Source organism: Camarhynchus parvulus, chromosome 2, assembly GCF_901933205.1.
Source record: "Camarhynchus parvulus chromosome 2, STF_HiC, whole genome shotgun sequence".
NCBI classification, from domain to species: domain Eukaryota; kingdom Metazoa; phylum Chordata; class Aves; order Passeriformes; family Thraupidae; genus Camarhynchus; species Camarhynchus parvulus.
In genome coordinates, this window is record NC_044572.1 from 97,358,684 (window position 1) to 97,375,080 (window position 16,397).

Consider the following 16,397-nt stretch of genomic DNA (forward strand, 5'->3'; position numbering starts at 1 on the left):
TTTGTGTTGGTATCTCCCATGCAAATAGAACAGTTTATTGTAAACCATTCTAGATAGAAAACAGAACTGCTTTAGGTTCCTCATGTTCTTAAGTAAAATGATATAATTCTTGATAGTTGTATCCTTTTATGTTCTGAGTAAAAGCATTACAGTCCACAAAATACTTGTTACATAGAACTGCAGCAAGATATAGTTAAAACTGAAAGAATTCATCTCTTTGAAAGTCACAGACGAATTCAAAGGGATTGTTCAGTTAAAATGAAATTATGTGGGATTAAAAAATAATGCTTTAACAGAAAATGTAAGAAACTTTTCACATATTAAAGAAATAAGATCATTGGATTCATAGGCTTGACAGTAAAATCACACAGAATTTAGTGAGTCTTCAAATTTTAAAATCAGCACAACAGAAATAGTTGAACACCATTCAGCGCAGTCTGTGGAACTGAATGATTCAACCAGGTGAGGAGGATATCTTGCTCATTGTCTCATTTTTCATTTGATCTTGATGGGGCTTTTATCACAGAGATTGATAGAGATTAAGAATTTAAATTCTGAATGTGAAATGGATATATTATGTGATAAAAAAAGCACTTTCAAAAAGCATAACCTGTTTCTATCAGTTTCACATTTGCATCTACCAAAAGAACTGCTCCATTTAATTCGCCTTTATAAGTCCCTTTGTAGCTATTTCCCAACACACCCATTGCTTATCTCAAAACCATAAAATACATAAAAATTACAGCTCTATAAATTTGTTAAGATAGCTTCACTATTCAACAGCCTTGATACTAAGATAAGAAGGGATTTTTAAAATCTTTCCAAGCACATTCATAGTATCTAGTTCTGCTTATTTTTTTCTCTTGTCCCTTCTCTTTTCTTTTTATTTTGTCAGTGTTCTTTTTGGCAATTGTAACCCTAAGGCAGCAGCAGCAGAAGAAGACTCCCTTTTCAGAGAAGATTGAAGAATTCAGAGAGAACATTGTCAGTTATGACGATGAAGGAGGGGGTGAGGAGGACACAGAAGCCTTTGATATTTCAGCACTGAGGACACGCACTGTCATGCGAACGCACAAACCTCGGAAGAAGGTGGCCTCCGAAATCCAGAGCCTCTACAGACAGTCTCTGCAGGTTGGCCCAGACAGTGCAATCTTCAGGCAATTCATTTCAGAAAAGCTCGAAGAGGCAAATACAGATCCTAGTGTTCCTCCCTATGACTCGCTTCAGACCTACGCATTTGAGGGGACTGGCTCCTTGGCAGGATCCCTCAGCTCATTGGGTTCAAACACCTCAGACATGGATCAGAGCTATGACTACCTTGCAGACTGGGGACCTCACTTTAAACAGCTTGCAGGCTTGTATTCTTCCCACAGAACTGTGGGGGATTAGGCACTTTTTGAATTGTTCTTTTGTTTTCCTAAGTCTCAGCAACCAAATGTAACTATGGATTTTTAAAAAGGAGGTCATTCCACATTAAACAGGAGAAATAAGAGCCCAAGGGATTTAATATGGAAAGTTTTGGATGTGGAAACCTCTTGAAATGATAAAACATACATGGGGTGTTACTACATGAAGGGATGGAGGTTATAGTTTGAAAACCTTGCGGTAATCTAAGTGCTTAAATGCAAACCTTGCTGCTTTGGATATCTAGATCCTCTTCTGGATACTGAAAATCTGGATTTTGCTAGTATAAAAGGAGGAGTAGAAGCCATAAATGGATGTTGTGAACATTCTGTCATCCATAAGCTTTAAACAGTTTCCAAAGTTGACAGACTTATGCTGTTGCGATTGAACACATACATTAACCAAAGTTAAACACGCATATTTGTATAATGCTTCATTATATAAATCTAATTCTATGAAAAAGTAGACCATAGATATTCTAATACCATTGTCAGAAGTGCTTACAAGATCATCTATTTATTGTTCTTAGGATGATAACACTAAAACAAATTTCTTTTCCTATGAGAAAAATTAAAGCACATTACGACATCAGCAAGTATTTGCTGCCATTTTAGATTTAATGAAGCTATTGGAAAATGTGTAAAGCAATACTTAATTTAGCAAATAAGATAGGAAAAAGAATCAATATTTAACTTAAATACTGCAATTGACCACACTATATATTACTGCGCCTAGAACAAAATACTGTCCAAATACAGGCATTTTTTCCTTTTATTAAGAGCTTAAAGGATGACTGATTTACCAGCACAGATTTATTTTTTTATTATGGAATATAAAATTAGCTGCAGTAGTCAGTTTTATTATAACAATATTAAGAATCTTTAAAATGCTAAACTGATGGTTATAAAACTTTATGTATGACATTGGATAATAATATAATAAAATGCTTTAAATGCTAATCCACTTTGAAAATGATCCTGAATCATTCTGCAAGACTCAAGTAAGATTTCAAAATTCATTTCACACTGGTTTTTTTTCCAACCATTCCATAACAAATGTATACCTGTCCCAGAACAATTCTTTACTAAAACCACTACCCAGCAGCAATTTTGGAACTGATGTTATCAAATGTTTTCAAAATGGTCTGTCTGGAAAAAAAAAACCACCTGTATTTTACTCACCTCTATTTCACTGAGTACTCATCTTACAGAATCAATATCCTGCAATCAAATAATTCAATCACCTAAAAGCTGGCATCTTGATAAACCAAATTATGCAACATATTTCTTTCTATTTTCCTTTTTTTTCCTTCTTCTTCTAAGTAAAATTTTAGGTAAGTGAAACTGAATTACAGATTCGGGAAAGCTAGTGCAAGGAAGAAGCAAACAAATAAACCAGACCCAACAAACAAATTCTGCAATGTTTACTACAGTTGCTCTTCACTGAAGGAAACCAAGGTATGTAGGCTAAGTGGAAAAAGTGCCAGTGCAGTTTAAATTCCTGGTACCTAAAAATAAAACATGGAGTTGTTTGAAAATCAGGAGAGATTTCTAGTGTGATGTCTGGTAATAACAGAAATATTAGTCATTATATTCATGGCTGAAAAATTATGGGTAGGGGGGTAAGGGACAGGACACGGTGGTGATCTGACCAGAGGCAGATGAAGCAGCACCTGTTTACATAAGAAAGAAGAAAGATTCTTCCCAGTCTCATGGGAGGATGCCAGTGTGAATGAGCAGCTACAAACGAGCTTTAAAATTAAAACATTGTGCTACTGACTTTAACCTTTTACACCAATGGCTTAAAAATAGATGTGGCAAAATTACTTTTATTTGAGAAAATATTTTGCATATTAATAAGTTGCTTCATGGTGAGGACTAGAGAGAGAATGACTATACACCACTAGTTGTTGACAATAGTGAAAACTACACTTTCAGGATTAGGTCTATAAATTTATGTGTGTTATACCCTAAACAAATCCTTATTCCACAGATGGTCCCAGTGGCTTCAAGAGAATTCTTTGTGCTTTCAGATTGTATTTAGTACAAAAAGGATAACAGTGTCTGATCCTTTCTCAATCCAGAGATGTTTGTCCATTTAGTGTTGACGGGAAAATAGCCGTCAACACTAAACCATCATGTTTATAATTTTGTATCTTTACTGTGAGCTATTTTAACAACAAATATTTTTTGTAAGTAGTGCATACCACTAACAGTTTTTTTAACTCTATGTAGGCCAATGTCAGTAATTTCTATGTGAAAAAAAATTAACGGCCTGCAATGGATCTTAAATTATTTTTAGCTGAAAAAACCTTAGATAGTGTTTACATAACAGCCAAAGGGCATGTTTTGCTCTGGAACAAGAATTTATTCCTAGCTGTTACTGGACCACATCTTATTAGGTTCCTGGTATTCAATCTAACCCAGCCTTGTCAATTTTCACATGTGAGAAAAGAACCACTGAACTTACTTCACACTTTAACTTCACACTTTCTTTAAGTTTGCTGAAAAATGTGTAGAAAAAGATTTTTTAGAATTGTCTTGTTATTTGAAGGAAGCAAACATTCTAAAAAAAGTATATAAGAGATCACAATCATTAGTAACATGAAATTAATAAAGGATAAGTTGTAAATTGGAATTTCTGGTGATGAAATCTATTAAATTGAGGCATGGTTTCCCCAACAGAATCTTCTATTATCTTTATCATTCAAAATTTGATTACTAGCCAGAATTCACTATGTTATTGGCCGAACTGAAGAAAGTAAGTATGGTGAAAGATGATAAATAAATATTCAGCTGTTCATGACCTCCCCAAGGGAATATAAGGAACACTTATTTGCTTGAGAATTCCTTATGGTGAAAGGAATACCAGACAAAAGATTGGCTTTCTGTTTCGGTCCCACTCATAAAGATTCAGACCAAAACCACAGAGTGTTGTGGGTTTTGTTTTATTGTATAAAAAACAAGGAAATTAACACTATGCATATATTATAATAATAATAATAATAATAATAATTAGCATTCAGATGTCTAAACTAAAAAAAATATATACCAATCACTTAATACATATTGCAGCTTCAGACTCATTGCTGTGAGTAGAAAAATATATTCGTTTATCAATTAAGCCAAAATAAAATGTTTCAGTTTGGTTTTGACTTCATACATCCCAATGCAGGTTTTTTATTATCATAACACTGGGAAGAAATTCTGCACATTACTGCGGGTAGTCTTAGTCTTCAATTCACATAATTTTCCTACCTCATTTTTTCTCACAGGTATTGTCATTACACGCCTAGCTTTGCTTTCAAAATCTGCATTGGAAATCTGGTTATTTTAACAATCATTCTTAATTATAAGGGATCACCCTGTCAGATGAAGGTAACACTTGTTTGAAATGACAGTGCACATTTTATGCTTGAAAGTCAGATCTAATATATCCTCTCTAAGGAGTAGAAGTTGAGGAGTTTATGTGATGTTTCACTCTGGAAAAGAAGGTATTTCACCTTGATCCAGATTACAAAAGTAGAATAGAATTTATATGAAAAAACTAGTAGCTATTTGTAAAGCCCACAATATTTTTCTTCCAGAAAACTGATAAACCTATGCCTTACAAAGAAAAATTGAGAGAATTAATGTTTATAAAAAAAATTGACACATTTTAAAATAATTTGCTTGCTTTTGTATTTGTTTGGGAAAAGACAAATTCTACATGCATGATCTTATATCAGCCTTCTGTATCATACACGGAGTTCAAGGAACAGTAACATTTAACTCTGATATCTAGAGAATAATAAAACATACAGAGAGACTGCTTGCATCAGTATGAAACACCTTACCTGCAGCAAACAGATAATAGCAGATAATAACATTAGTCAGAAATATGTATAGGACTCAACAAGAAGTTTGCCAGCAAAGGTAGTTAGATATATAGCACTAAGAGCAAAACCTAATAAATATAATTAGAAAACATCAGTACTTCAAAAAAACTTTCAAATAGCAGAAACTGGAGCAGGATATCAAAGGATCTTAATTCCCCATATGTTTTAATTTTTATTTAGATAATACTTTCATAATATTAATGTTTATAATTTAAGCAATGCTCCACATATGGGGATTCAAATAGATTTGGTTTGCAGAGAGAAAATAAAGTCTGCATACATATATCTGACCAAATGGATACTACAAAAGCTATTACATTAAAGCTTAAAAGGATACAGACTTACCCATAGGAAAAAAAATTGTGTATATATATTTTTATATATATATATATAAAAAATTATATACGAAGCATTGCTTCTGACACTGTTGTAAGTAAATCAGTCTCTGTCATTAGACATTCCTTTGAAAAGACTTTAAAAAGGACATCTTCAACAAATTTTAGTATCTTGGGAGCTGGAAAAGGAATTTTTTATGTACTGATTCAGTAAATTGGACTTTAAAATGTCAAAAATATTCTGCATTATTAATAGTGGGGACACCTGAGAGATAAACAAAAATTGGATGACCCTGAAGAAAGGAAAATAGAAAATGGTTAAAATGTATTGACAAAAAAAAGATCATCCACTCTAGAAATAGTACTGAAAAAATAAAAATCTGCTCTTAAACTGGGCACTAATCCAGTAGGCAATTAAACAGGACAAGGATAGTCTAGCTGTTAAAATAACTATGAAATGACAACAACATTCATTCCAGAAAAAGAAATAAAATCAAATATGAACAACACCTGTACAATACAATAAGTAATATAAAATTTTGACTATGAACCTAAATCAATAATAGACTATCCAACTGTTTAATTACTTCACAGCTCATTCTGTTTGTCAGACTCTGAGCAGCCACACTAGTATTATTTCTGAAATTCACCCATACATTTAAACAGTGAGCCAAAAATAGTCCCAATATTACCATAAAATGTTTTCATAAGACAAAAAATCTGGTTTCTAATTTATTATTTATTGAAAACGTACAAACACTTTGGCAAATCAAGATAAGGTGTCCAAGAGATATAAAAGAGGTGATAAAACAAGTTATCTTTAAACATCTCCTTCTAGACTTTCAACAGTCTAATTAATATGCCCAGCTTTCATTGGTATCTGATGAACCTCAATTCATTGGTTGCAAATGGCAATTTACTCAGATCACTTATGACTTCAAAGTATTAGTACAATTACTTTACAATTATTTTATAAGAATTGTCAAAGATTAATGTCTAAAGTAATACATCTCCCAGGTTCTTTCTGTATCTTGCTATCACAAAGTCGTACTCTGCTTTTCCACCACTGAATGTAAAAAATATCCTAGACAGCTTCTACAAGCATTGGCGTCCCCTGTGGTACATCTCACTCAACCTCAGACACCTAAAAATCTGGAGTAAGTTATTCAACTTCCTTCCCATCCTGTTCTGCCATTACCTCAGGCATCATAGAAATTCAAGGCAGGCTGGATTCTCCAGGACTTCGAAATGAGAGAGGCATCTTTCTTTATGGGTAAGGCTTAGACACGGTAGACCTTCCATAGCAAAGAGCTCCTCCTAATACTTTTCCTTCATGTCACTGTGGACACTAACTCACTGATAATGACTCCCAAAGCATCATCTACTTTCCCCAATCTGATAGGAGTATAAAGACTCGTCTAAGTTCTTTTAGCTTCATGTACATTTGGATTAGTTTTTAAAAACTCCATGCTTTTTTCTTTGGTGATAGTTTCTGTCAGTCTTGAATGATTATTATTGCTTTATATTTTCCTGCTAACAGCTAAAGGTTTCCAAGTTAGCTCCTTGTGGAGATAGCTATTTTGATATCACAAATTTCAGGAAATACAGAGAAAAATGCGTGGAATCAAGGCCAAAAGAGGTCAAATGATTCCTGTAGTTGTTTAGCTCCTGAGCTGGAAAAAACTGAGGCATGGTCTTCCCAACAGAATCAGGATCTGTAGGTCCTGAAATATCATCCATCAATTTTCTTTGTCTCAGTGGCCACGTGGAACTGAGTCAAGGTGGTGAGCACCTTGTTTGTGTGCAAATCACCCTCTCTTTTGTATACTTTTGTTATTAATATTGTTGTTACTGTTCATTTCTCATCCCATTAATTTTTGTTTTCAGTAAATTTTGTTTCCAGTAAAACTTGGAACAGTTGGATGGATGGACAGAATCTAATGGGACGAAGTTCAATAAGTCCAAGTGTCGAGTCCTGCACTTTGGCCACAATAACCCCCTGCAACATTATAGGCTGGGGATGGTGTGGCTGGACAGTGCTCAGGTGGAAAGGGACCTGGGGATGCTGGTTGACAGTCGGCTGAACATGAGCCAGCAGTGTGCCCTGGAGGCCAAGAAGGCCAAAGGCATCCTGGCCAGTATCAGGAATGGTGTGGCCAGCAGGAGCAGGGAGTTCATTCTTCCCCTGTACTCGGCACTGGTGAGGCCACATCTTGAGTATTGCGTCCAATTCTGGGCCCCTCAGTTTAGGAAGGACGTTGAGATGCTTGAGCATGTCCAAAGAAGAGCAACAAGGCTGGTGAGGGGCTTGGAACACAAGCCGTATGAAGAACGACTGAGGGAGCTGGGTTTGTTCAGCCTGGAGAAAAGGAGACTCAGAGGTGACCTTATCACTCTCTTCAGCTCCCTGAAGGGTGGCTGTGGTGAGCTGGGCGTCAGTCTCTTTCTCCGGGCAACAACAGACAGAACAAGAGGACACAGTCTCAAACTGCGCCAAGGGAGATACAGGCTAGAATTAAGGAGGAAGTTTTTCACAGAAAGAGTGATCAAATACTGGAATCATCTTCCCAGGGAGGTGGTGGAGTCACCATCCCTCGATGTGTTTAAAAAAAGACTGGATCTGGTGCTTGGTGCCATGATCTAGTTGAGGTGTTAGAAGATGGGTTGGACTCGATGATCTTAAAGGTCTCTTCCAACCTAGAAATTATGTGATTCTGTGATTCCGTGAAATTTTTATCTCAAGCCATAGGCTCTGCCTTTGTCCCTCTCTCAGCAGAAGGGGGCACAGCGAAGGGGGCACAGCTTATTTGGAATTCAATTCCCAGCTAGTTTTAAACCACAACATTTCATTTAAAAACTCTATATCCACCTGAGTTGGTCAATTCTGGTTTTGTAGGTCACTGTGAAAAAAATTTTGGCCTGTGACCAAATATTTGCTCGAGGGCATTTTATATGTTTGCTGGATTTTTTTTACTCATTAATCTTTCTTTGCTGGTCTACAAGTCTGATTATATTTTATATGATATGTTCTAGATAGATTGAATACTTCTTTATTCTAAAGCTCATTTTAACTAGGTTTCAATATTGCATCCATTCAATGATCAGAAGCTAAGCCCTAGTAAGCTGTTTGTACCTTGTAGTAACCTATTCCAATGGCAGAATCCTGGAAAAATATTTTCAAGGCCTCTTCTCATTTTATGATTTTATTATATTCTGGATTTTATTTTAAGATCATAGGTTCATTCTACAGCAAATGACTCTTTCAAACAAATCCAAAAATGCAAATACAGATATATAGAGTTACACCATATGATTACATAAAGCTAAACAGATCTGAAACAAATCAGATAATAGTTACTTGATGGTTATGTAATTCCTTATGTTTAAACAAGCCATAACTTCTTCGCTCAGGCCAAGGTAAATCCAGAGAATAGCTGGCCTGTGTTATCTTAATACCAAGCCACTCACAAACAGTAACATCTGCATAGTTACTACCTACACGTCTACAATCACTGGAATGTTTTCAAAGGGAAAACACATTCAGAAACTAAGAATTAATCTCCTAAAATTTCAAGTATTTCTGGAAGAGGAATTTCCCTGAAAGGAGGTGAAGATCTCCCTTACCTTTCTGTTGGTCTGAATTAGCAGAGAAAAAGCAAACAATATTAGAATATTATCATTTGTATGTATTTGTCAGAAATGCGGTTTCATCCTTGCTATTTCTTCAGAGTATATTTGTAATATGAAATTCCTAATTGTTCGTCATGTTTTTATTAATGCATCCAGCAGAAGATTTGTTGGTCTTCTGCTGTCTCACCGCTCCTATGTGATAGATGGTTTGGATTCAATTAAAAACCCAAGCAAGCAAGCAACCAACCAAGCAACCAACCAACCTCAAGTAGTTTTCAAGATTTATGTCAATAGGATTGAAATATTTATTTTCCATTATTATTGGAGAGTGGCAGAGACAATGAGAACGTAATGATTAGAGAAGCAGTCTTGTAAAAAAGATCCACAAACTGATTGCTGATTTTGGAACAGCAAAATTTCAAAAAATATACTTGGCTGATGCTTTCCGTTTGCTTTTTCTGCTATCCAAGAAAAGAACTTTGTAATGCAAGTCATTGTAGGGACAGCAAAATGCACCAAAATAGCTGTTGCAGCAGAGGTCTCTGGAGTCTTCATTCCTCAGGGATAAAGCAGATGTTTTCAGGCTATTAATGTAGTTAATATATTGGGTTGATACTAAATAGCTGTGTAAATGGAAACAAACAATTTCTTGGCACTGAAAATTAAATCCAGTTTGTACCATATTTCTAATTTTCCTTTGCATTATCCAGGACATAAATTAACTGTTCCTGACATTCCTTGCAAAATACACATTGCATTTGTATATTGGTTTTCTCCAAAGATCATGCAGAACAATTTTTGCTTTCCAGGTCTCTCCTCCTTATTGATTTACTGGCTTGTAGGATTCTGACAAGTGCGCACTTTTTGCTCTGAGCATTTTCTTGATGTTTCTTTAATGCTCGCCTTTAAAAGGAGAAAAAAAATAAGGGAAAAAAAGAAAGAAGAGAGAAAAAAAGAAAAGAGCAGGAGGAGACCAAAACATCAGCAGGCATGTAAAAGTGTCATGGTGCAATGAAGTTGGAAAGACAATTGGAAATGGAACCTACTGGGAGTTTTACGACTTAAGCTGTAATAAAATAAGAATTTCAGCCTTTTTTTATCTTTGTAGGATGCAAAATATGTTTATTGACACCTAACAACATTCCTGCTGTTGGAGAGACCTAGGACATTAGAAATGCTTTCCATTGTGTTGTTGCCTTATATATATATCCATATGCTATGGATATTTCACTGTAGATTTTAAGTTCATGATAGTGAGGTGAGAAGCATTCTTATAATCCTTACTTAGGAGCTGAAAATGGGAAAAATTTCAAAGATGTAATCAGGATCACTAAACACAAACTATCTGATCTCATATCCATTTGATTTTTATTATTATTACCTTTTAACGTATGAAAGGTGACCTCTGAAGTCTGGTGGTTTAACAGTCCAAGAATGGGTGGTCTTTGTCTACAGGTAATGTTTAAGGAAGAGATAATGAAATCTTTATGTCAATTTGCACAAAACAAAACAAACTTTAACTAACTTTAAAAATAATAAAAAAACCCTACAAAAAAAAAAACCAAAGAAACAAAAAGAACCCCAAAAACAAAACAAAACAAAAAAAAACACAAAACCCCCCCCAAAAAACCCAAAAAAACCAAACCAAAACAAAAAAACACAACAAAACAAACAAATCAAGAAAACAAACAAACAAGAAAGAACCAGGCAAGTTCCATTGGTTCTGGAAGGGGACTTCAACCACCCCAAAATCTGTTGGTTTTTTTTTTTTTTGATTGTTTGTTGCTTTTTTGGAGTTTTTTTTGTTTGTTTTTTTTTCTTTTTAAATAGGTGAAAACAGTATTATGCATATGTAGGTAGAGAAAGCATATTGGTTTTTTAGATAAATAACATCATAATCCCAACAATTCTTGCTTATTTCTTTCTTTGATCACAGGGAGGTAATTTTCATATGTTTGATTGCTTCTGACTTCCTGGGAATTTAATATTCCCTGCCATTTCCCAGAAGCTGGCATGCCCCAAAAAATGTTAGATTCAACCTAGGCAAATCCAAAGGACTTCTTGTATTCCTACCCATTTACCACTATCTTTCATAGTAGTTGAAGGGAAGACCTGCAACCTGTACCTTAGAGAAAAATGTGTGAGGACAAGAAAGAAAACAAATGCCATGCATCTCAAAATCAAAATTAGAAAATTAAGTCATAACTCATATTCTATAACAAAGCATAAAAACAAAGAAATCAGAAAAAACTCAGACCTCGAAAAACCATTAAAAGGCAAGCTTTAAAGATGAACCTGAGAGAGAAACATCAATTTTTTTTCCTCTGTGATTGTTTTAAAGTGACACTATACCTTGAACCACACTTCAAGTTTTCAAAAGTACATTTGTGGCGACAGTGTAAAGAGAGGAAAACGTAATTTTCTGATAGAAAAGCTATTTTCTTCAATGCTATTTACACTTTGAGCTTTTAGGCTAATCTTTGAACACATTCCAAGTAGCAGTCCAGGGCAATCTAAGATTACAGCTTTCAAAAACTTCCTTCTTCTGCTCTCAGATGCCTTTTTTGACTATGCATGCTTCCTCATTAAAAGAGCTAATTAAAAAACCCTAATTATCCAATTCACAACACATGTTCTAAATTCCTACCACCTGAAGCTGATATTCTGAAGTCCTAACCCTCTCTTATATAAAACAAGTAGAAAATAAACAAGTGTCTACTGATTTTCTTGCAAGGTATTTTATTTTTACTGAGAGAGGATTTTTGGTGGGAACAATCAATTGTCTATACATTGAGAAACCATATTTTAAAAGTCCTTAAAATAGTGTCATTCTGGGGATATGTATAGTGTTGATTTTTTTCTAAAGTGTGGAGCCATTTACTGGGGGTTTTGTTTCACGCAGATTCGCTTAGACTAATGGATGGGAAGCAGATCACTAAACAGTTGCCCTGCTGGAAATTCTGTGTGTCTGTAGAAGCACACTGACTCATTGGGGCTATACTCATATGCTTTAACAATGTTAATGTTAAAGCATATGTTTTATACAATGTTATACCATTGAAAGAATTCTGAAAATGTTTGCCCAACCTTTTTATAGAAGTGATATTCTGAATTTCTGGGCTAGCCTAAACACTTCACTAATTGCCTTAATATTTGTCCATTAGGTTTCTGCACCTTACTGAAAAAATTTTGAGAAAAGCAATAGGACTTAGCTCCTGAGCTCCTACTCTAACACATCTTTGTTGTTGCAGTAGAGTAATTGCAGTGTTAAAAGCTTCCGTCAACTGAACTTATCTTGCAAAACTATTGAAAGAATCTTTTAATGAAATATACCTAGGTCTGCTGGCTTTTTTACTTTATTTTTCTGATGGTTGCAGAAAACAGTTTTTTCATCAATTTAAGCAATGAATTTTTATGGCTTTACAGAAGACCCAAAGATCCAGTACTTATTGAGAATTACTGCACAAGCAGCTTCCACTAAGTAGATGATGATATACATCCTTTCATGCTCCTATATTAACTTAAATGCTGATTATTGTGGTTCTTTTTCATTTTCTTTCGTTCCTTCTATTTATTTTTTTAACTTAAGATGGTTCATATGGGCTCAAGTTTTAGCATGTAAAGCATAGATGTGCTACTGTAGGGCCTACTTTATATACCATGGAGCTTATTGGTGGGAAAATCCTGATATCCAGGATTAGCTTCACACTGTGATTAACTTTTCAGTGACAACAGAATGGGATTTTTAATTCTAGGTTTTAATAAGTTTGTGTCACTTATCAGTTGAACACTTTGGTTAGAAATACACTATTTCCACATAAAATGCTTTTATTCTACATCTTCTTTTTCAGCTTCTAGTAAACCAATTCTGCAAATAATTCTAATTCTTTCTTAAAGGATTCATTTCAGAATAGATTCACACAAGGCTTTTGAATGTTAATATTTCAGTTATTTTCTTTTCCAAGTGATTTTTCTATCAAATAACACATAACTGTTAATGCAAAATCCAGTGGTAAACAAATCAGGCTTATTTGTGGCTTACCTATATGGGTTCAGCTGCAAGAAGAGAGGAGAAAAATGTTAAATATTTTTGTTGCTCTTCTGTATAAGAAATACTAAAGTATTTGATATTCTTCTTGTGATAAGCATGGATGTATTGTAGAGCTCTTAAGACATATATAATTCCATGCAGCTGATACTCCATGCAGTGATATTTTGTCTCAGAAAAAAAACATAAATTCTATTTAATTATAGGTATACAAACTAGCATCCTTTATTTGTTTGTTTGATTTTCTTATCTAGGCCACTTCATGTACAACAAATTTCTGCCTCATGAAATTTTTTACATCTGATTTCTAAAAATTTAGTCATAGTAAATCTAACTATAAAAACAAATTGTTAGTCTGGATCTTGATCCCCATCCTTGAACAGCTCAAAATAATTTACTTTGCTACATACATAAACAATAAGAGTTTTTGTGCAAGGGACTAAGAAGGCTTGATGGGTTCACCCAAAGTGCTGTGAAAAGTGGTACTCAAAGCAGCATATGGAGTCAGGGAGCATGCTCTGCTTTACGAGATGCATCTGGAAAGGTGGCAAAAGAAATGTGTCACAAATAGGATCTGCACTGGAGTTGTTCTGCTCCTGTCACTCTGGTTCATGTGTCTGTATGTGCGAAAAAAGAGAGCACTGTGAATATTCCCACCATCCCCTGAGCCGTCCAGATGCCAGCCAGCTGTAGCTATAGAAACAATATTATCATTCAAGCACATAAATAAACCCTTATTAGAAAGAAATTGTGCTAACTTGTTTTAAAAGCAGCTCCACTATGCAGCTCTGAAATCACAACAGATTTACATGTGCCTGCCTTGACATATCTACACCTGCTTGCCTGCACTTCTCTGCAAAGAGGTGCTCTAATATTAGCCTCATCCTGACTAATTGTGAGGATTATTTTACTGTTGGGGTAAAATTCAAAAGAGCAGCTTCTCAGCAGAACATGCATCAGTACTTTGTGGGTTAACTTTTTTAACAGAATCCAATAACATGGCAAATTGCAGAAGTGGATCGTCCATTATAAATCACTTGTTTCTTCAAGTGGTTCTCTGTTTTTTAATTAATTGATCATGTAAGTCTTATAGAAACTCAGGGCCAAAAATTGCTGGAAATTATGGGAAAGTAGTTGAGCACTTTAAACTAGATATGAAAGGTTAAATTCTGCCTTTGAGCAGTACTCATGTCAGGCATATTATAGCCTTTTATGAAATAAACTGCAGCTATTTTTACTCTGCACAGAGAATGGAAAGCCAGATAATTTACTGCAGTTGAGCAGATGTTTGTTTTATTTTGACATTATTATTGTTATAAAGAAAGAAAAATAAGCAATACCAGCCAATGGAGAAATATTATTGCTTTAAATGAAGAGCTTTGCAATACTGCACATATTGAGGAATCAGAACAAGAGAGAGCATTATATGAAAAGATCTCTAAGAAAAAGAACAAAGCAAAAATTCTTATAAAATAATAGAAAAAGGAAACTGTAAAAAGTTTTACAGACTGAGCTTCCTTTGTTTCTCCACCCTGATAGGTCTCTTGCTGTTCAGGGACTGCAGTGGTTTCTGTAGGAGAGCCAGAGACCAGGAAAGGGAGCTGTAGATGAAACAACCAGCAGTCCCTTAAAAAAACCAGAGCTTGGGAAAAGCAAGGAGCACTCATCTCATCCTCCTCGTTGGTAATGAGGTCAGAGCTTACACAAAGAGCCTCACTCTAAGCAGCATGGTCAGCTGATGGTAAGTCAGGCTTGATGATTAATGTAAGATACCCAAATCTAGCGCACAAAAAGTTAAACTGAAAGCCAGAAGATACATGGTTCCAGAATGAACTGTCCTAAAGCATGATGAGCTTTGTCTGTGAAAGGGGCATGAAAAAGTTCCCATAATATTCTGAATAGCCACAAAAGGCAATTCAGATAGAAGCTCCCATGCAGTTGGTCTCTCTCCTTAACTTTTTTTATAAAATTTGCAAGAAGGTTCTATTGACCCTCAAGTTCTTGGCTGGGATGCCAGGGAAGAGAGTTGGCACCGAGTAAGAATGACAAATTCTGATTGTTCAATATGTGACACCAGCTATCACAGCTGATGATACTTGCTCATTCAGTTTCATTGATTTTTGTTTTCATTTCTTCTTTTTTTCTTTTTTCATTACACTCCCTGGTAGAGAATTCTGGAGTAAGATATTTTACAACCATTTTATAACCTCCATATATGTGTGTTTAAATATATATACTATATATAGTATATATGTGTGCCTGATGAACATTTGAGGCAATGTCACGACATTGATTTGAGTTTGGCGTGTATGCTGGGACTCCAGCATGAGCCCAGACTAAAACAAGGCTGTCTGAGTCTATAATAATGGTTGTTTTGGTGTGTTTCTCTTCTGTACATTCTAATCTTTCAAGCATTCTTTTTAGTATTAAATTCCTCCTCAGTTGCTGTCTTATTGTTTCATTTGGAATTGCTTTTAAAACATATTTTTGTTCTGTAATATATTAACATCCATCTGTAGGAATCAGCTGTCAAAGTAGTGAAACTTGTTTTTTCATTCTGTAATAACTTCTCTGGCTTCAAGATTTTGTAGCAATTGGTTTTTCATCTCAGTCATAACTTTTCACTCAACTATTTCTTTGAATGACTTTTTTTTGAGAAATTTATTTATTATGTAGATGATTCTATATGAGAGTCACATAAGTTATCGTTGACCTGCATTGCCATATCTAGTGTTGGCAGGGGGTCCTAGTTCCACCCTCTTACCACTCCACAAGCCAAATATCTGTTTTGTGGAAGAGAATGTGAATTTTTTCAGCATTTTCCCTAGATCATTAATAAGATCTTGAAGAGGACTGGATGCAGTATGGCTCCTTGAGATATAGTGCCTGGTACTGGCCTCTAACCAGACTTTATGCCACTGATCACAGTGTTTTGGGCTCAGCTGCTCAACAGTTTTCAATCCACCTCCATGCTTATCCAGCCATACTTCAGCAGCTTGCCTTTTGATCTTACATGAGACAGAGCTAAAAGCCTTCCACAGGATGAGGTATCCAACGTCCACTGCTCTCCCCTCATCTACTCACTGAGTCATTCAATTGTAGA

General features: G+C 35.1%; 1 protein-coding gene across 3 annotated transcripts in view; it reads left to right on the top strand.

The window, feature by feature from the left end:
• Positions 1-2,082, top strand: part of CDH19 (cadherin 19) — a 64,989-nt gene extending 62,907 nt beyond the window's left edge. For all 3 annotated transcript variants that reach the window (XM_030943395.1, XM_030943394.1, XM_030943396.1), the window contains one exon: positions 896-2,082. In XM_030943395.1, coding sequence (XP_030799255.1) covers positions 896-1,389 — 494 coding nt within the window. In that variant the 3' untranslated portion in view covers positions 1,390-2,082. The remainder of the gene's footprint in view (positions 1-895) is intronic.
• Positions 2,083-16,397: the final 14,315 nt, after the last annotated feature.